At 44.8% G+C, this 21544-nt stretch overlaps 2 protein-coding genes across 3 annotated transcripts in view; both read right to left on the reverse strand.

Moving 5' to 3' along the window:
• Window positions 1-10433, reverse strand: part of KAT14 (lysine acetyltransferase 14) — a 68667-nt gene extending 58234 nt beyond the window's left edge. For both annotated transcript variants that reach the window (XM_040351196.1, XM_040351195.1), the window contains exon 1: window positions 10155-10433. In XM_040351196.1, coding sequence (XP_040207130.1) covers window positions 10155-10407 — 253 coding nt within the window. In that variant the 5' untranslated portion in view covers window positions 10408-10433. The remainder of the gene's footprint in view (window positions 1-10154) is intronic.
• Window positions 10434-10531: 98 nt separating this feature from the next.
• On the reverse strand, window positions 10532-19424 carry LOC120937741. The gene is made up of 2 exons (XM_040351197.1): window positions 19170-19424; window positions 10532-10837 (listed from the first exon to the last, which is right to left on the reverse strand). Exons 1-2 carry the CDS (start codon window positions 19290-19292, stop codon window positions 10709-10711), a joined length of 252 nt encoding a protein of 83 aa, XP_040207131.1. The 5' UTR covers window positions 19293-19424; the 3' UTR covers window positions 10532-10708.
• Between the last annotated feature and the right edge of the window lie 2120 nt (window positions 19425-21544).

Here is a 21544-nt window from a genome sequence, read left to right on the forward strand (position 1 = left end):
AATTAATGGGATTTGGAGTTTTTAGAGCTGAGGTTTATGCTGCGTACACACGACCGTTTTTCAGGTTCTAAAAAATGACGTTTTTAAGGGTCTAGAAAAAACAATGTTTTTTTCAACCCGATCGTTAAAACGGCCTTGCCTACACACGATCGCAAAAAAAAAAAAAAAAAAATGCTCTAGCAAAGCACGGTGACGTACAACGGCACTATAAAGGGGAAGTTCCATTCGGATGGCGCCACCCTTTGGGCTGCTTTAGCCGATTTCGTGTTTGTAAAAGACGATTTGCGCTTTTCTGTCTGTTACAGCGTGATGAATGTGCTTACTCCATTATGAACGGTAGTTTTACCAGAACGAGCGCTCCCGTCTCATAACTTACTTCTGAGCATGCACAGGTTTTTCACGTCATTAAAGCCCACACGATCATTTTTTACAACGTTAAAATTGTTGTGAAAAAATAGAGCATGTTCGAAATTTTTAATGCCCATTTTTCAGATCGTGAAAAATGCTCTGAAGCCCACACACGATCGTTTTTAACGACATTAAAAAAAAAACGTCATTTTTTAGAGCCCGAAAAACAGTCGTGTGTACGCGACATAAGAGCAGAAAATCATCCAAAAATGCCTAGGTGTGAACGGAGCCCAAGGTCCCATTTACACCTGAGCGATTTTCAACTTGTAAAACACTCCACTCCAAAGTTCCAAAATGTCCTACAAGCAAAATTGCATTCATTTCAAAGGTGTTCTGTCACCTGAAGCTCAAGTACATAGTACATGAGCTTCCTTTTGGCAGATTACAAGCTTTTTTGGCCCCATAGACTTCAATGCCTGACTTAACCACAAAAACACTCTTAAAACGCTGAAATAGCAGCTCTCCATCCCCAATTTCCTCTCCCTCTCCTCCCCCTAGTGCTTCATACTGGCTAAACAAGATCTAAAGCTATGAAACGCTTGTACAGTGACTTGAAAAAGTATTCATACCCCTTGAATTTTTCCACATTTTGTCATGTTACAAACAAAAAACGTAAATGTATTTTATTGGGATTTTATGTGATGGACCAACACAAAGTGGAAGAAAAATGATAAATGGTTTTCAATTTTTTTTTACAAATATGTGAAAAGTGTGGCGTGCATTTGTATTCAGCCCCCCTTCCTCCGATCCCCCCCAACGAAAATCTAGTGGAACCAATTGCCTTCAGAAGTCACCCAACTAGTAAATTGAGTCCATCTGCTGTGAAGCCCTCAGAAGTTTATTAGAGAACCTTAGGCCCCTTTCACATTGGACCTGTAGCCGCGGTGGCGGTATATCGCCGCTAAAAATAGCGGCGCTATACCGCCGCGAGAACCAGCTGCTAGCGGTGCGTTATTAACCCCCCGCTAGCGGCCGAATAAAGGGTTAATACCGCCCGCAATGCGCCTCAATAGGAGGCGCATTGCGGGCGGTATTGCCGTGGTTTCCCATTGTTTTCAATGGGAAGGAGCGGTATACATGCCGCTCCTCTCACCGCTCCAAAGATGCTGCTGACAGGAGATTTTTTTGTCTCCCGCCAGCGCATCGCCTCAGTGTGAAAGCCCTCGGGCTTTCACATTGAGTCTGCAGAGAAGGAGTTTTTCAGGCGGGATAGCAGCGCTATTTTTAGCACTGTACCGCCTGAAAAACTCCTCAATGTGAAAGGGGCCTTCGTGAACAAACAGCATCATGAAGGCCAAGGAACACACTAGACAGGACAGGGATAGAGCTGCACGATTCTGGCCAAAATGAGAATCACAATTTTTTTTTTTGCTTAGAATAAAGATCACAATTCTCGCGGCGCAAAATCTTTCACATTATCTCCAAAAAAAATTTGGGCTAACTTTACTGGTTAGTTTTTTTTTTTTTTTTGTAATTCATTAAAGTAATTTTTCCCAAAAAATTGCATTTGAAAGACCGCAGTGCAAATACAGTGCGACATAAAATATTGCAACAACCACCATTTTAGTCTCTACTAAAAAAATGTATTATATATACATATTCCAAGTAATTTTCAAGCTAAAAAAATAAAAAAATGATTTTAACTTAAAAAACAACAGTCAGAAAAAGGTTTAGTGTTTAAAGGAGTTCTCTGACCTAAAACTTTTAACCCCCGCTGTGCCCGGGCTGTAAAACTATACAAAATAAACTTTCACTTACCTGCCTACGATCCCCCGTTGTTCCGATATCGCCGTCCCGTTCTCCGGTCCCGGTCTCTTCCGCTTCCTGCGTGTCGGTGACTCATAGTGCGCTCAGCCTATCAGCGGCCGCGACGGGACATTGCTGCGGCCGCTGATAGGCTGAGCGCACTATGAGTCACCGACACGCAGGAAGCGGAAGAGACCGGGACGGCGATATCGGAACAACGGGGGATCGTAGGCAGGTAAGTGAAAGTTTATTTTGTATAGTTTTACAGCCCGGGCACAGCGGGGGTTACAAGTTTTAGGTCAGAGAACTCCTTTAAGTGGTTAAACTTTCCTAATTTACATCCATAAGTCTATTCCTTTGATGTAAAAGACAAATTGATACAATGTTTATTAACATTCCACTGATAAAAGAATGTTGTAAAACTTGGCAGACTGCCTGGACTTTTGATGGCTGAGAGCAGAGAGAATTCTCTGCATACAAAAGATCGGGAAATACTTTGTCAAGATCGCGGAAAAAAAAAAAATCACGATAACAATTCTTGACAATTAATCATGCAGCTCTAGAATAAAGTCATGGAAAAGTTTAAAGCAGGGTTAGATTATAAAAATAATATAAAAAAAATAAAAAAAATAAAGTATGACACAACTGCAAACCTACCAAGAAACGGGGCGTCCACTAAAACTGAGAGGCCGGGCAAGGAGAGTATTAATCAGAAAAAGCAGCCAAGAGGCCCATGGTAACTCTAGAGCAGGGGTGTCGAACTCAATTTTATCGTGGGCCGCATGAGCATTATTATAGCCCTCAAAAGGGCCGGTTGTATCTGTAAGATTAGATGTCCAGCGCATTCCCCTCCCCCATATCTTAGATGTCAAGAGCCCCCCCACCATCAGAAGTTGAGTCCCCCACTCTCCCTTACATCACAGTGCACCCCCCTTTCCTTATGCTGCTGCTGGGAAGAAGCTGGATGCATTGCTTGAAAGTAGAAATGAAGGGTCTGTAGGAGGACCAGAGGAGGGCTGAAGCTCTCCTGCAGCTGCAGGAGGGTGCGAGGGCCACATGAAATTGGCCTGGAGGGCCGGATTCGGCACGCGGGCCTTGTGTTTGACATCTCTGCTCTAGAGGATCTGCAGAGATCCACAGCTCAGGTGGGAGAATCTGTCCACAGGACAACTATTAGTCGTGCACTCCCAAATCTGGCCTTTATGGAAGAGTGGCAAGAAAAAAAAGCCATAAGAAGTCCTGTTTGCAGTTTGCTAGAAGCCATGTGGGGGACACAGCAAACATGTGGAAGAAGGTGCTCTGGTCAGAAAGACCAAAATTGAACTTTTTGGCCTAAAAGCAAAACGCTTTGTGTGGCGGAAATGTAACACTACATCATCACCCTCAACACACCATCCCCACTGTGAACATGGTGTGGCAACATGTTGTGAGGATGCATTTCTTCAGCAGGGACAGGGAAGATGGTCAGAATTGATGGGAAGATGGATGGAGCCAAATCCAGGGTAATCTTAGAGAAAATTGGTTAGAGTCTGCAAAAAGACTTGAGACTGGGGGCACCTTGCAGCAGGAGAACGACCCTAAACATACAGCCAGAGCGACAATGGAATGGTTTAGATCAAAGCATATTCATGTGTTAGAATGGCCCAGTCAAAGTCCAGACCTAAATCCAATTGAGAATCTGTGGCACGTCTTGAAAATTGCTGTTCACAGACGCTCTCATCCATCCTGACAGAACTTGAGCTATTTTGCAAGAAGAATGGGTAGAAATTTCTCTCCTAGATGTGCAAAGCTGGTAGAGACATCCCCGAAAAGACTTGCAGCTGAAAGGCGGTTCTGCAAAGTATTGACTCAGGGGGCGCCATACAAATGACACCACACTTTTCACATATTTATTTGCAATTTTTTAAAACAATTTCAAATTTTTCTTCCACTTCACAATTATGTGCCACTTTGTGTTCCATCACATAAAATAAAATACATTTTATAGTTTTGGTTGTAACATGACAAAATGTGGAAAATTTCAAGGGGTTTGAATACATTTCCAAGGCTCTGTTATACACATCTAAAATGCTTTTTTTTTTTTTTTAAACTTTACATCGGCAGAATGGCACGTACAGGCACATTGGCGTACCTGTACGTCCCTGCCGAGACGTGGGACGTGGACTCCCCCCCCCCCCCCGTACATGAGGCGGTTCCCGTGGCTTCAGGAGCGATCCGGGACGAGGGCGTGGCTATTCGTTTCTAGCCACCCCCTCGCGATCGCTCCCCGGAGCTGAAGAACGGGGAGAGCTGTATGTAAACACGGCTTCCCCGTGCTTCACTGTGGCGGCTGCATCGATCGAGTGATCCCTTTTATAGGGAGACCCTAACTCCTACAGCGCCCCCTGTGGTTAACTCCCAAACTGCAACTGTCATTTTCACAATAAACAATGCAATTTAAATGCATTTTTTGCTGTGAAAATGACAATGGTCCCAAAAATGTGTCAAAATTGTCCGAAGTGTCAGCCATAATGTCACAGTCACGGGGGAAAAAAAATAAATAAATAAATCGCTGATCGCCGCCAATAGTAGTAAAAAAAATAAAATAAAACTATCCCCTATTTTGTAAACGCTATAAATTTTGCGCAAACCAATCGATAAACGCTTATTGCGATTTTTTTTTACCAAAAAATAGGTATAAGAATACGTATCGGCCTAAACTGAGGAAAAAAAAACATTTTATATATGTTTTTGGGGGATATTCATTATAGCAAAAAGTAAAAAATATTGCATTTTTTTCCAAATTGTCGCTCTATTTTTGTTTATAGCGCAAAAAAATAAAAACCGCAGAGGTGATCAAATACCACCAAAAGAAAGCTCTATTTGTGGGGGGAAAAGAACGCCAATTTTGTTTGGGAGCCACGTCGCACGACCGCGCAATTGTCTGTTAAAGCGACGCAGTGCCGAATTGTAAAAACCCCTTGGGTCATTTAGCAGCATATTGGTCCGGTCCTTAAGTGGTTAACTAAACACCAGAAAATCGATACGCTCAGGTGTGAATGGAGCCTAAGATTAGATATACACATCTAATAAGTGCTTGCTTTTTTTCTCCTAATCATGGTCCATGGAAAAGTGTAGACTTATGTAGACTTATCTTTGTATAAGAGTAGTTTATAAAAGTCCAACTCCAGTCAACATTTATTTTTCTCTATTTTGGATAGTAAAAAAGAGATGAGAACGCTTTCTGGGTTTTAATATTGAACAGAATTTCACTAATTTTCCAAAGTTAATACAGGAAGGAAACAATAAAATAAGGCAATTAAAAGTTTGACTCTTCCTTTTTATTCCCGTTTCCAAAAGGGACAGATACTGCTCACTTCCTGTCCTGGTGACACCACAGGAAGCACAAGACACAGGGGTAGAAGTTTCTGGCTCAAAAAAAAAATAAAAAATAAAACCTGCGACCACACACACTTGAGATCATCAATGCCTACATACATTTTCATAAGTGCCCTATAGCAAAAAGAACAATAAAGGAAATCCCTCCAAAGTGAGGGAATTCCTGTATGTCACCAAGGCCACGAGAACTATAGCCCCCCCTAAAGATAACAAGAAGTTTTTGCCATTATAGTTCTACACTACATTACCAAAAATATTGCGACACCTGCTTTTACACGCACATGAGGTTTAATGGCATCTCAGTCTAAAGCCTCATACACACGGTCGGATTTTCGGCAGGGAAATGTGTGACAACAGGCTGTTGACCTAAAAATCCAACCTTTAGTAAGATCCATCAGACAATTGTTCTCCAACTTTTTGCCAACAAATGCTGGCTGGCAGGCTAATACATTTTCGGCGGACAACAGTCTGTCATCAGATTTTCATCTTGTGTGTACACAAGTTTGTCACACAAAAGTGCAAAGTACAAACACGCATGCCGGAATCAATGCTCACCAAACACGACATTAGCAAAAGGGTGGCGCTCAAGAGCTGAAATTCCACGTATTACGTCACTACGTCCGTGTTTGTTGGCCGACAATTGTGTACAGTATATAATTAGTATGGAAGACAAAATCCAGGGATATGCCCCTTGGACAAAAGTCTAACGCTCTGTTGACCAATAATCGGATCGTGTGTACGAGGCTTTAGTCCGTAGGGTTCAATACTGAGTTGGCCCACCCTTTGCAGCTATAACAGCTTCAACTCTTCTGGGAAGGCCGTCCACAAGGTTTAGGAGTGTGTCTATGGGAACGTTTGACCATTCTTCCAGAAGAGAATTTGTGAGGTCAGGTATTGATGTTGAAACAGAAGGCCTGGCTTGCAGTCTCCGCTCTAATTTATCCCACAGGTTGAGATCAGGACTCTGTGCAGGCCAGTCAAGTTCCTCTACCCCAAACACGCTCATCCATGTCTTTATGGTCCAAATCATTTGGTGGAGGGGGGGATTATGGTGGGTTTTTTTTTTTTTTAATGGGTTGGGCTTGGCCCCTTAGTTAAAAGTAAAGGGAGCTCTTAAAGGGTCACTAAAGGAAAAAAAAAATTTGCCTAAAATTAACGTCTGGAAGGTAGACAGACAGAATAGTGTAATGATTCTGTTAAAAACGAGAAAATACCTATTAAATTCCTTCATCTATATCACCTCCGGCGTTCTAGTTTCTGTTCTCTCATTCACTTCCTGGTTTGCGGCGCTCGTTCATGTAAGAACTACATTTCCCAGTATGAATTGCGGCACGCCCAGTAATTCACACCTCCTTGAAGTCTCTAACACGTAGAGAGCGTCCTGCCGCACAGATGTAGTTCCCAGGAGGGAGTGAGCATGTTACTGACCACCGCAGTAAAGCCTCCCATCACGGTGGTGAGTAAAAATCAGAGAAGCAGGAAGTGAACAGAACAGAGAAGAAATAGAGCAACTTCTGAGCAAAAACGAACAATGAGGAAGTGAAAAGAGGAATGTCTGCAGGTAAAGGATGCTTATTATGAAAAAAAAAAAAAATAATAATTCCTTTACAACCCCTTTAAGGCATCAGCCTACCAAGACATTTTGGACAATTTCATGCTCCCAACTTGGTGGGAACAGTTTGGGGGTGGCCCCTTCCTGTTCCAACATGACTGTGCACCAGTGTACAAAGCAAGGTCCGTAAAAGACATGGATGAGCGAGTTTTGGGTAGATGAACTTGACTGGCTTGCACAGAGTCCTGACATTAACCCGATAGAACACCTTTGGGATGAATTAGAATGGAGACTTGTAAGCCTTCTGGTCCACATCAGTGCCTGACCTCACAAATGCGCTTCCTGGAAGAATGGTCAAACATTTCCATAGACACACTCCTAAACCTTGTGGACAGCCTTCCCAGAAGAGTTGAAGCTGTTATAGCTGCAAAGTGTGGGCCAACTCAATATTGAACCCTACGGACTAAGACTGGGATGCCATTAAAGTTCATGTGCTTGTAAAGGCAGGCGTCCCAATATTTTTGGTAATATAGTGTAGTTTAAAGCGGATCTCCATGTTTCATGTCACTTTAAATAGTTAGTTTGGGCTAGCTTGGTTCAAACTAACTATTCGCTTCACTTATAAGGATGATCTCCGGGGGTGTTCGCACAGCCCACATGAAGAGCCCGCCAGGAAGTCGGCACTGAGCTGCGTTAATCACAGGCAGCAAGACATTTGCCGATCTCTGCAGCCACGCACAGGAAATGTCTCACTGCCTGTGATTAGTGCAGCGCCGATTTCTTGACGGTCTCTTCATCTGGGGTGTGCAAACACGCCAGAGCTCATCCACTAAGTGCTGCAGTGTCTAAGTGCTATAAGTACTGCATGTAACTTCAGCTACATACAATGGAGGGTACTGGCTGTGAGACAGACTTCCCATCTTACATGCAGAACAAAACAGAGTCAGTCTGAGCGGTGCTCAGCCATTCATAGGCCGTTTTTTATTTTATGAATGAATACAAAAAGCTTCCTCTGATCAGTTGAATGGGAGGGGTGGGCTGATGACACACTCTCAGACTGTCAAATCAGAGGAAGCTTTGTATTCCTTCACAGAATACAAAGCTGCCTATGAATGGCTGAGCACCACTCAGACCGGCTATTTTGTTCTGGGTGTGAAATGGGAAGTCTATCTCACAGCCGGAAACTCTCCATTGTATGTAGCTGAAGTTACATGCAATACATATAGCACTTAGTGAAGAAAATGGTTAGTTTGGACCAGCTTGGGCCAAACAAACTATTTAAAGTGACAGAAAACATGGAGATCAGCTTTAAGTCCAGGTTCACACTACTTCCAATCCAACTTTGCCCTGCAACTTCAGTCCAACTTTGATTCGATTTAATGTGACTTTGCGGGTCCTTGTCATCCTTCATATGTGCTCTGTGGCCCCCAGGCCTCTGCAAGAGCCCTGGAGGCTGTCATGAGTACAATGGAATGAATGAGGCTGTAGCACAGGATAAAGAGGACCCAGCAATGGCCCTTTCTGAAAGGCTGTGCGACTTTAAGCAGGGTCCCACAGTGTAAAAATAAAATGAGCCGGTGGATTGGGGGCCGAAGTAAGTATCAGACCAGGGTTGAGGGGTGGCCCAATGCCTTTAACCACTTCAATACCGGGCTTTAAAACCCACCTCCATACCGGGCCTATTCTGGCACTTCTCTCCTACATGTACAAATCATCATTCTTTTGCTAGAAAATTACTCAGAACCCCCAAAAATTATATATGTTGTTTTAGCAGACACCCTAGGGAATAAAATGGCGGTCTTGCGCGGTATTTGCGCAATAATTTTTCAAATGCCTTTATTTTGTAAAAAAAAAAAAATGGTTTCATGAATTAAAAAAAAAAAAAAGAAAACAGTAATGTTAGCCCAATTTTTTGGTAAAATATGAAAGATGATGTTACGCCGAGTAAATAGATACCCAACACGTCATGCTTTAAAATTGTGCACACTCATGGAATGGTGCCAAACTTCGTTACTTAAAAATCTCCATAGGCGACGCTTTAAAGTTTTTACAGGTTACCAGTTTAGAGTTACAGAGGAGGTCTAGTGCTAGAATTGTTGCACACGCTCTAACGCACGCGGAGACACCTCACATGTGTGGTTTGAACGACGTTTACATACGTGGGCGGGACTTACGTGTGCGTTCGCTTCTGAGCACGAGCTACCGGGAACAGGGGCGTTTTAATTTTTTTTACACTTTTTTTTCCGATCGCTTTTATTCCTATTACAAGGAATGTAAACATCCCTTGTAATAGAAAAAAGCATGACAGGTCCTCAGATATGAGACTAAAATGCAATAAACAAAGAAAAAAAAAAGATTTTTTGTACTCACCGTAAAATCCTATTTTCTCTTTTCGTCATGGACTGACACAGCTCCTTAAATCTTGACATGTGGGTTATGTTACTGTTCATAGGAGAGGCTATGAACAGGAACATAACCCACATGTCAAGATTTAAGGAGCTGCGTCCATCCATGGACGAAAAGAGAAAAGAGGAAAAAAAAAAAATTGTCATGTTAAAAAAGACAAAAATAAAATGGCCCTTTAAGACGTATGGGCGGAAGTGACGTTTTGACGTCGCTTCCTCCCTGCTATGGTGTGGAGATGGGTGGGGGCCATCTTGCCCTCACTCGTATGCATACCCAGCCACGGATAGTACCCAATCGCCTCCAACGGCTCTGTTAAGCGGCGGGGCCTCTTTCCCACCGCAGATAGTGGGGATGTTGCGGCGAATCCGCCACAGATACCACCATTATCGTTAACCGGACAGCCACCTGAAGAGATGGATACCTTGGTTGTGGCAGCAGCTGCTGCCATTACGAGATATCCCTCTTCAAAGTCAGGACGTACATAGTCGTACGGCGGTCCTTAAGTGGTTAAATATCCCCTGAACTCATATTAGATCTGCACTCAATGGAATCAAATTCACAAGATTTGTTTTGTGGTTTCCCTTCTTACTTTTCATAAGCAACTTTCTAGAAGAAAAAAAAAAAAAAAAAAAAAAGAACACAGGGAGAAGCACCCCATACATACTTTCTGGGATCCATTTCTGACACTTGTCACAGTGAAAAGGCATCTCCTCCATCCATGGTGGGTCTACCTCATCGCCAACATCGCTGTTTAAAGAATCTCCACTTTGATCATGAGACAAGTCTACAGAAGCCTGGTCTTCAGACTCCACCAGCAACAGAGTCTCCCCTTCCACTTCCCCTTCCTCCAGACCTTCAGAAGCCGATGTCCTGGTAGCATCATCGTCCATAGGAGTGATATGGGCTGATGTATCCATGACCTACGCTCAGCAGATGACGGGATCTGGCTAGAAGCAACGTCTTAGGTCTCTATATACGAACATGTAGCTCCCTATTCTACAATACAATCAGGCAGCACAGACCACACTGCACACACTTTCCTATAGTTTAGGCACTTTTATTAGGAGCCCATCAGGTCTTTTTTTATCACAATGACAACCGAGTGCGATCGCTAGGTAGGACAAGGCCAATCTGAAAGTGTATAGAAAAGTCACAAATAATAAAAATCAGCTGTCCTTGTTTCAGGCAGAAGTCCACCGATATGATTTCTTGGACGTTTCACTTAAAAGCCTTCTCACGTTCGGACTCCAGCTGTTTAGTCAACTCAATGTGTTCATTAAGAAGGCGCAGGTTGTCTTGTTTCCGTCTCTGCCTTTCCAAATCTTGAACTACACCTTCACGCAGTCTCTGAAAGGAAATTGGAAATACAGTCCATTTTAGAAGGTTAGTAACCCACTTATTACATATGTACGGAGAACAAAGAGGGTGGGCTTTAACACTTATCTATGGGCACATTGGTTTCTGTACTGGGAACGACTACGCCAGGGCTCGACAAACCCCAGGCGCCTGGTCGCATTGGCGACTAGAATTAGCGACCCGACTCCTGGGCTGTACTGCGGAAGGTGTCTTGTCCCTGTACGACACCCCCCTCCCCCTCCTACCACGCGGACTAAGATGCTGCTTCAGCCAGAAATTGAGGCTGCGGCTTTGCGGCCTTTTGGAGCGATATTGTAGCATGAAGGTCAGTATCCCATGAAAGACGGTACCCTTGAGGCTGCTGCACATGTGCCGGTTTCAGACAAAAGAAACTAAGCACAGAGCTGCTCAGGACGAATACAGCTGACTCGGATTAACCCCTCACAGACTGTTTGATGGCCAAACACAGGGAGACATGAGCTCCATCTAGATGACAGCAGCTACAGGACATGGCGAGGGCTCACGGCGGACACACAGGCTGGTTGCAAGGAGGGGACAGCAACAAGCTGTATCACACGTACACACAGGCTGGATCGGGGCACACCGTGGACATCACAGGCTGGATGGGGGGCACACCATGGATAGCACAGGCTGGATGGGGGGCACAGAGGGCACACCAAAGATATCACAGGAGGTACACCATGGATGTCGCAGGCTGGCTGCATGTCACAGGGGGCACACCGTGGTTATCACTGGGGGCACACCATGGATGTCACAGGGGGGCTGCATGGCACAGGGGGCTCACCATGGATATTGTGCTATGCATGGTGTGCCAACCATCCAGCCTGTGCTATCCATGATGTGCCAACCATCCAGCCTGTGCTATCCATGGTGTGCCAACCATCCAGCCTGTGCTATCCATGGTGTGCCAACCATCCAGCCCGTGCCATCCATGGTGTGCCAACCATCCAGCCCAGGAGCCAGGTCTCTATTTCTAGTCGCCAAGGCGACCTGGGGTTTGTCGAGCCCTGGCCCAGAGAAACAGCAGCACACTGATCTTCCCAGAGAATTGCTGGGGGGGGGGGGTCTGATAACACAAATCTTGGTCTCTAAAGGCAGGCTGTTCTCCCAGCACAGCCAGAAAACTAACCATGCTGGGGTGGATGTGCTTCTATGCCTTGTGTGGTCAATTTTTAATAGGAAAGCAGAGGAACTGGCAGGAATGCCAGAAATTTCACACAAGGGAAGCAATGCAAAGAGGACAGGATACTTTTGAACACAAGTAGATGGTACAACAGACACATAATCGGAAATATGAAACGTTGGGGTAACATTCTTTAATAACTTGCATATACATGAAGATTTAACCACTTGGGTACCAGCTTATACTTCTCCCCTTCATGGCCATTTTTCAGTACTGTGATAGTTTGTCAATTACTTGATCATAGAACGCTGTACCAAAATAAATGTTACATTTTTTTAGATAACTAGATCTTTATTTTGGTGGGATTTAACATTTGGATAAATCTTTTTTTTTTTTTTTACTATAAATAAAAAAAGTGGGATTGCTGACAAATACCTTTAAAACAATCCCCCAATAACAATAATCTCACATTAGTAGTCAGTGGCACTTTAAACACCCCAAAAAAATAAAAATAAAATGATATATACTACTGGTGGTCAGCGGATCCCATCTCCACATGCTGCATTATATCCCCCCTGCTTTACAAACATTCATTCCTCTGTTGTGATTGGCCAGATTACTGTAAACACTACTATTTACACTTGTGATGGCTGCAAATGGTGCAAAGTGACCACAAGGTACAGAGTCACTCTGATTGACTCTGTACATTGTGATGGCGATTTGAGCTGTCCAACGGGCTAAATGGCTGCCCAAGCACGTTTTCTGAAGTGCTGTTCACCTTCACACTTACAAAATGGTGATAAGCAGTGGTTATAGACATAACATTTAAAGAAGAGCCCTTTCTGTCTTACCCTGATGCAGAACTGTAAGAAAACTCACCAAATTACCAAACAAATCAAGCCAACAACACAGATGTAGCTGACAGTGGCTTAGTGGTTAGCAATTCTCCCCTGCAGCAGCATGGTCCACAGTTCAAATCCAGGCCAGAACACTAACTGCATGGAGTTTGCATGTTCTCCTTGTGCTTCCTCCCAAACTACAAGGACATGTTGGTAGGTTTATTGGCTCCTGTCTAAAGTGTCCCCCTTAGTATGCGAGTTAGGGACCTTAGATTGTAAGCTCCTAGGGGGAGGGACTGATGTGAATGTACAATATGTAAAGAATAGGGGTGCAACGGATCGTCACCGATCCGTGATCCGAACGGGCCACCCCGTTCGGATCGGCACACCCCGCGATCCGCGGAGCACTACGGAGCCTAGGCAAGTCCCCGGCCTAGCTCCGGAGCGGCGGCCATCTTGCTCCACCCAGTCTGCTTGCCAGAGCCCAGCGTGACACGCCTCCCCAGGGAGGCGTGTCACGCTGTGCACTGGCAAGCAGACTTGGAGAGGGAATATAATATATATTAATATATATATATATATATTTTTTTTGGGACCAATGAAAAACGGACCCTTTTTTTTTTGCTGATCCGAAAATGATCCGATCCGTGACTCCTGATCCGAGGATCGATCAGTGAGTTTTTTGATCCGTTGCACCCCTAGTAAAGAACCAGGTAAATTGTTGGTAAATTCGTTACACACTCCCAGTGGCCAGGCCAGATTTGTACATTCAATGGCTGGAGTTGCAGCTGTTCGCATGTTACTGCGTATGGCGTTTGGTGATGTGCTCTGTCCCTGAGACACACTGCATCGCGATCTTGGTAAAGAGCCGATGACACGGTTCTTTACCCATGTGATCAACTGTGTTTAATCACAGCCGATCACATGTAACAAAGGAAATGCTGGCTACCGTGGCGGCTAGGGTTGCCACCTCATCCCTTTAAAACAGAACACATATGAATTACACAGGTTCTGAGGCTAATTTAATTTAGATAAGGCTCCACTTGAGTTCAATTACCACCTTAATCAGCCACAGAACCTGTGTAATTCATATGTGTTCTGTTTTAAAGGGATGAGGTGGCAACCCTAGTGGCAGCTGGTGCTCAAAATTTTTGGAGGGGGGGCACAAACAAACAAAAAAGAAAAAATCAATTGCAGCCTCACTGTGCCCATCAATTGTCGCCACTGTGCCATGATATCAAACGCAGCCACTTTGCCCATCAATTGTCACTGTGTCATGCCAAACGCAGCCACTGTGCCCATCAATTAAAAAAACTGAATACCTCCATATGGGTGGGATTTTTAAGGCAACAAAAATATGTGATAACTGAGGTCATAAAAAAAATATTTATTACAATACATCAATATATCCAAAATACAAAAGTAGAAAAAACAGACATAAAAACTGTGCAGGTAATACTGTATGTCACCGCATGCCCAAGGGTTGGACTGAGAGCGCGCAGGACAGTTTTTCCAGAGGATATATTGATGTATTGTAATAAATAATTAATAAATAATAAATGTTTTATGACCTCTGTTTTTGTTGCCTTAAAAATCCCACCCATATGGAGGTATTCAGTTTTTTAATTGATACAAGGGATGATGGCAACTACATGCCTTCATACATGAGCTACCTTTTTCCTGTGCCCATCAATTGCCGCCAGTTTGCCCTGTAAAATGTCGCCAGATTGCCCCCTCCCCCCGCCCGGCACTTACCTTTCTCGGGTCAGCTATCCTCCCGCCACTGTCCCTTGATGACGCTTTAGCCAATCATGTTACCGGTAACCAGACCCGGTGAACCCGATTGGCTGAGATGCGTGTCAATGTTAACCAGGGAACGCAATACCCCGTGCGTCCCCTGGTTAACTATTTGGAAGCCGATTAGAGCCCTCCTGGCTGTAAATCGGAAAGCCTATCAGAGCCAGCCAACTGCTGTTGTTCAGATGGCCGGCGCTCACCACGGGGTGGCCATCTTAATTGTGGGCGGCGACATCGGCGACAATACATTAATTCATAAAATGCATGAATCGATGTATTGTTTCAGTGGCGGTGCAGGAAAGAGGGGGCAGCGCTCCTGCGCCCACTATCGACGCACCACCACTGGCTGGCTATCTGCATTTCTCGCCTCACACTGACAGTGTGTAAAGAGAGGAGAGCCAATTAGCAGCATTTGCTCACAGGAGCGCTGCACTGATTATCAGTGCAGTGCCAGTCCGTTCTGCCTTTCAGTGCCTACTCATTAGTGCCACCTATCAGTGTTCATCAGTACTGCATATTTGTGCCTCCTCATCAGTCCAGCTTATCAGCCCCCATCAGTGCAGGAGAAAACTTATTTTCAAAATTGTATAAGAAAATACTAAGAAAAACGTGCGCATGCACAGGCTGGCCACGGAGGCTCTCCCGGTGGTGGGGTGTGGGCAGCCATCCCTACCGGGAAAACACAATGATTATTGCTAGCGGCTATAACCGCTGGTAATAATCACATGCTAGAAATCCGACATGCTGGTCGTACCGAAGTTGATCGATGGTTTGACTTGGATACAATCAGTCTGCATATACATGATGCAAATCTCGACCAGTCCCTGCTGAAGCAGCCGAGATTCGAACCTTTTATGGCCGGCTTTAGTTTTATTTCACATCGGTGTGGCTGCATGTAGGGCAGACCAATGAGCTACCCTATCTGCATTTGTCATTGCGCAGGGTGCAACGCGCCAAGCTTGTCGCTCAAAAGGGACCAGGAGCTTCTTTTGGGCGACAGCATAGTGCGTTGTGATTTTCAGCGCATTTTATTGCCCGGCATTTACAGCAAAAAATCACACCAGGATTGCATTCTGCCACGATTCCGCCCGCGATGCCAAGCACCTAGGTGTGAATGGAGCCTTAGAATTAACGACAACCTCATGTGTCTGCTAACACAGTAATGTGATTCTAGGCTTATTTTCAGTTTAGATATTTTAAATTGGGGGAGGGGGGGCTGCTTGCTGGACTGGAGCAGAAAATGAAAGGCAAAGGCTGATTGGCTGCCCTGCGCAGCTTCTTCAGTTTTAGTAAATTCCCTCCAAAGAGTTTTATTATGCAGTAACCAATCAGATTGTAGCCTGCATAGGTCAGATCAATACATAATGGATTCTGATTGGCTGCTGTTAGTTCCTGTACTGAATGACAAGTATTAGGTTAGGATGTATACAAGGGTGCTGCCCAAACACTGAGCCTTCTATGGGGGGTGTATTGTCCTATCAGTGGAGCTCCCTCCTGCCTGACCTTCACCAATACCCTCCCATGTATCTGCAGAGCCACAACACCGATCATCCACTGACCTCTCTCTCTAGGTTCTGCGTCATATGTACTCCGATCACCGTCCCCACACTCAGCACCACCGAGATGCCCAGGACCACCTTGGACGGGGTAGACATGCCTGAAACGGGGTCGGAAGAGGCGGAGCGATGTTGGAACGCATGAGCGTGAGACTGGAGCGCAACGCTGCGTGAGTACAGCCTATAATATCAGGCGTTATGGCATCATCTCCGGGGGAACCTGTGTTTGCCATGCTTGTTTCTGGCAAGGCTTACAACATATTTATAGTTCTTTCTTTTCTGGGAATATGTGCAGCGGATTAAAACGATTTAGTATTCGTTTGTTGGCAAATATTTATTTAGAATTGTTCGTGTTTTTATTAACCACTTGCCTACCGGGCACTTTTACCCCCTTCCTGCCCAGGTCAATTTTCAGCTTTCAGCACTGTCCCGCTTTGAATGCACCCCTGTACCTATATGAATTATTTGATCATTTTGTTCACATAAATAGAGCTTTCTTTTGGTGGTATTTGATCACCACTAAGTTTTTTTTTTTTTTTTGCAAAATAAACAAATAAAGACCGAAAATTTTGAAAAAACAAAAAGCAAAAACTTTTTCATAGTTTGTTATAAAATTTTTCAAACAGCTAATTTTTCTCCTTCACTGATGTGCGCTGAAGGGGCTGCACTGATAGGCAACACTGATGGGCACTGATAGGCGGCACTGATGGGCACTGATAGGCGGCATTGGTGGGCACTTGTAGGTGGCACCGATGGGCACTGATAGGGGGCACTGAGGGTAGGGTTGCCACCTCATGCCTTTAAAATCAAACACATATTAATTACACAGGTTCTGTTGCTGATTAAGGTGGTAATTAAACTCACTTAGTGCCTTATCTGCATTGAACTAGCCTCAGAACCTGTGTAATTAGTATGCGTTTTTTTCCAATTGTGACAGGCCCTGCCCACATTTCCAATAGTGACAGGTCCTGCCCACATTTCCAATAGTGACAGGTCCCACCCACATTTCCAATAGTGACAGGCCACACCCACATTTCCAATAGTGACAGGCCCCGCCCACATTCCCAATAGTGACAGCATCTGCCCACATTTCCAATAGTGACAGGCTCCCACCCACATTTCCAATAGTGACAGGTCCCGCCCACATTTCCAATAGTGACAGGCCCCCATGCACATTTCCAATAGTGACAGGTCCCGCCCACATTTCCAATAGTGACAGGCCCCCACCCACATTTCCAATAGTGACAGGCCCCACCTACATTTACAATAGTGACAGGTCCTGCCCACATTTCCAATAGTGACAGGTCCCGCCCACATTTCCAATAGTGACAGGTCCCGCCCACATTTCCAATAGTGACAGGTCCCGCCCACATTTCCAATAGTGACAGGCCCCCACCCACATTTCCAATAGTGACAGGCCCCACCTACATTTACAATAGTGACAGGTCCCGCCCACATTTCCAATAGTGACAGGTCCCGCCCACATTTCCAATAGTGACAGCCCCCACCCACATTTCCAATAGTGACAGGCCCCACCTACATTTACAATAGTGACAGGTCCCGCCCACATTTCCAATAGTGACAGGTCCCCACACACATTTCCAATAGTGACAGGTCCCGCCCACATTTCCAATAGTGACAGGTCCCGCCCACATTTACAATAGTGACAGGCCCGCCCACATTTACAATAGTGACAGTCCCAGCTCACATTTTCGCTTTTTCATGTTCCTTGTGAGTAGAGTCAGCAATCAAACCTAAAAAATATGTAATGCATGTCAAAGGGGAACGTCACCGAAAAGGTGACTTTCCGCTTGTTTGTATCGTCCTCTAGATCATTTTGGAAACTAAGCAAAAGCAGTTATGGTGACTGCATGCTTATAACTGTTTTAAAAAGTGTCTATAACAGGGGTTGGCAACCCTCTGCCCACAGACCATCCCCAACGCTAAATCTCTGGCCAGTCAGTGCCGGTGATTTTGTGGCCCGCTGACAAAGGGGTCTCTGTTTAAAGCAGAGTTCCAGCCTTTTTATGTTTATTAAAAGTGTCAGCATCTACAAAAAGTAGCTGCTGACTTTTAATAAACAGACACTTCCTGCTCCACGGTCCAGCGATGTGGCCGCCCGGAGTGTCGCCCCTCTCTCCCCCCCCCCTCTCTGCTGGTGCCTCCATTCAGACTGTGGGCACAGCTTTCAGCTTCACAGCCGGGCACTGCACATGCGCGAGTCACGCTGCGCTCTATGAGTGGACAGGCGATCTCCTGGGACCTGTCAGGTGTCCCAGGAGATCGCCTAGAGGGAGGATTTGCCTAGGCGGTCCCTGGGCGGAAGGAGGAAGTGGGACAGGAAGTTCCACTCCTACCGAAGACCCCCACTCCCCCCCAAAAAAATTACATGCCAAATGTGGCGTGTAAGGGGGTGAGGAGTGCTTAATGTGGAAGTTCCACTTTTGGGTAGAACTCTGCTTTAATAATGTCATCTGCAAAAGTGTCTGCGTTATATAATAAAAATGCAGCTATAAACCAGCGCAGCTCGGCCCTCAGATCACCCGCCGCCTCTCTCCTCCTCCCTCTCCCCCTCCTGACTGACGCCATTTTCAGCCCCGCTCACTTGAATTGTCAGACTAGGAGAAGAGAGAGGCGGCGAGTCACGTGAGCGCCAAGTTGTGCTCTTAAAGTGATTGTACACCCTGTACAACCACTTTTACCTACAGGTAAGCCTAGATTAAGTAACTCCGGGGCTACATGCCGCCAGCCGGTTCTGTGTCGGGCACCACAGCGGGGGCTTTGATCCCAGGCGAGTATCATATAATGAGCTAGTATGCTATGCATACTAGCTCATTATGCCTTTGTCTTGCAGGTGTTATTTATTTTTTATTTTTTTCAAAAGTGGGTTTACAACCACTTTGAAGTGGTTGTATGCCCCCCCAAAAAAAGGCAAAGGCATAATGAGTTAGTATGCACCACATACTGGCTCATTATGAAATACTTACCTTAAAACAAAGCTCCCACAGGTCCGCACGGTCACCGCTAAGGGAGCTGACATGTTCCCTCTGTGTTTCTTGCAGGTTTGCGGCTCCGGCTCTGTGAGTGGTGATGACGTCAATCCCGCGCATGCACGCGTTAGCCCTCTGTTCCGGCACGATACCGATACTGTTCCGACTTTCACTGCGCAGGACCTTCACAACTACTTTGCAGATTGAACATGTGATGTGTCCCAGGAGGTCATGGTTGGGGAGGGTGGGGTTCAAATTTCTGTAATTCTTGCATAGGCAAAGTGGGAGCGTGCCAGAAAAAAAAGGTACCTGCTCCCAGAAAAACACACTAAAGTTTCCCAAAAATAGAATGATAAAAACTTAACACATTCAATAAACTGTGGTGCTTACATGTGCAAGATATTGCTCCACTGCTTTCTTTGAATTCTTCCACCAGAGGGTTTTATACATTACAGTGCAATACTTCTTTTGGATTGTGACCCATGGTTAAGGATAAAGCAGGTACAAACATCTCTTTGAAAAAGGTGTGTCATTGACACACTGTGTGCTGTATTCCTCAGAACAGAGACGTACAAAAATATACACTGTCTCTCAATAGATCATAGATAGGAATGCTATATGTCAGTTTTGTCTGCATTTGCTATAATTATATGTATACATGATTTTTTGCAGATTTTATCACTATAGTTAAAGTAATAGGTGTACTGTAAATGAATCTATAAAAGTTTTCTGTTTTTTTTTTTTTTTTGTACATAATCACATACATTTTAAAGTGTGATTTTGGGACCTGGAAACCCCATTATTTATGTGGTTTGTTCATGTTCACATCTACATGCTGCAATTAAATAAAGAGAGGGATGGGGATAGAGAAGGGGAGGAGAGGAGGGCTGAAGCAGAGAGAAGGAAAAAGAAAAGAAGGAAGAGGTTTGGAATACAAAGGGATAGCACTCACATGGGCCACATCTGTATATATAGTAAAGGGGGAACAATAACTACAAGTAGGTATTGATGGTCAGACTTTGAGGCCAAGGAAGTATATTAAAAAATAAAGTTTAATATCATATTAAATTACAAAAAATATACATGGTAATAAATTACAATTACAACAATGACCACTGTATACAAAATCCTTAGAAGTCGCCGACGCACGTTTCGCCGTGGGGCTTCTTCAGGACGATAACAAGGATTTCGTAGAATAATGTGTAACAGAGAACAAGTAGTTATATAACAGATGGTCTCTTGATGGATGCATCCATAGGGCACAAAAAGCAAACGGTATCACAAGATCGATAAGGAACTTATCCACAACTTTAGAAAAGGATCTCGTAGTGACTCTAAGGTCAAAACACAGTTCACAAGCCCGAATCAGGCGCAACAGGCACAATCACACGTCGTCTGTGCTAGAATAAATGGTCCTGTGGCATACTGGGACAGCAAACACCTCACACACAGCAGGATAGAGTCTCATCCGCATATAGTAGGTCCCCAATGTGCTGGTTCCTATGCTGAGCAACAGTGTTGCAACCTATGAAGGTAATATCATGCGGCTGTTAGAGGGTCGGGTATGTGTCCCAGGGTGTACACACATGTACCACCTTTTCTACATGGTGCAGTTTAGCCTGGTTTGGTCACATGATCTTCCCTTGTGTTAGCCAGTGCAGCTGCAGGGGAGATGAGGTAATGGCAACAATGTGATGGGCCATTGGGCTATGGGTGACATCTCCATTCAAGGCTTTACTAGCCATTGTTGGAGCACATTCTCTCTCTCTTCTCCCCTGCAGCAAGGCTGTCAGACACAGGGGAGATCACATAACCGGACCAGAGCTGCCTATAAAATGGTAAGTATGAACATTTTTCTTACACAGGATAGTTAGCATAGATGTTAGGAGGGGAGAGGGGACAGTTTTAAAGGATACGGTCAACTTTCATAATACGCATGGGCACACTGACCATTCGGCAACTCAGGCACTGTCCGAGGGCCCCATGCCACTAGAGGGCCCCATCAGGGTTGCCAGCCTCAGTAAAACCAGAGACAGTATGTAAAAATCTGTGATTTTTACATTTATCCCTGAAATGTCCCTTACCGACATCCCTTTGGTCTAAAAATTCCAAGATTATAGCTGCCCCACCTCTCCAGTACATTTTCAGTGTGTGTATGTGCATTCTGTGTGTATGTATACTGTGTGTGTATACTGTGTATGCATACTGTATGTGTGTGTATACTGTGTGGCCCCATAATCTATTGCCTGGGGGCTCCATAATCTCCTAGCTGTCACAATTTCAAAAAAGTATGGCCGTGTGGGGGTTTCGCCCTCCCAGTTGCATAACTCATTCACAGTGTTCTGTGAATGAAAAACTACAAGTCCCAGCAG

This window comes from Rana temporaria, chromosome 4 (genome assembly GCF_905171775.1).
Source record: "Rana temporaria chromosome 4, aRanTem1.1, whole genome shotgun sequence".
Lineage (NCBI taxonomy): Eukaryota > Metazoa > Chordata > Amphibia > Anura > Ranidae > Rana > Rana temporaria.

Bases quoted from the DNA above. Each gene is read 5' to 3' on its own strand.
- LOC120937741 (XM_040351197.1), bottom strand. From the start codon at position 19,292: ATGCGCGGGATTGACGTCATCACCACTCACAGAGCCGGAGCCGCAAAC. The intron at 10,838-19,169 runs GTAAGTATTTCA...ATTTCCTTTCAG, and splicing joins TGTGGGAGCTTTGTTTTAAG to AGACTGCGTGAAGGTGTAGT.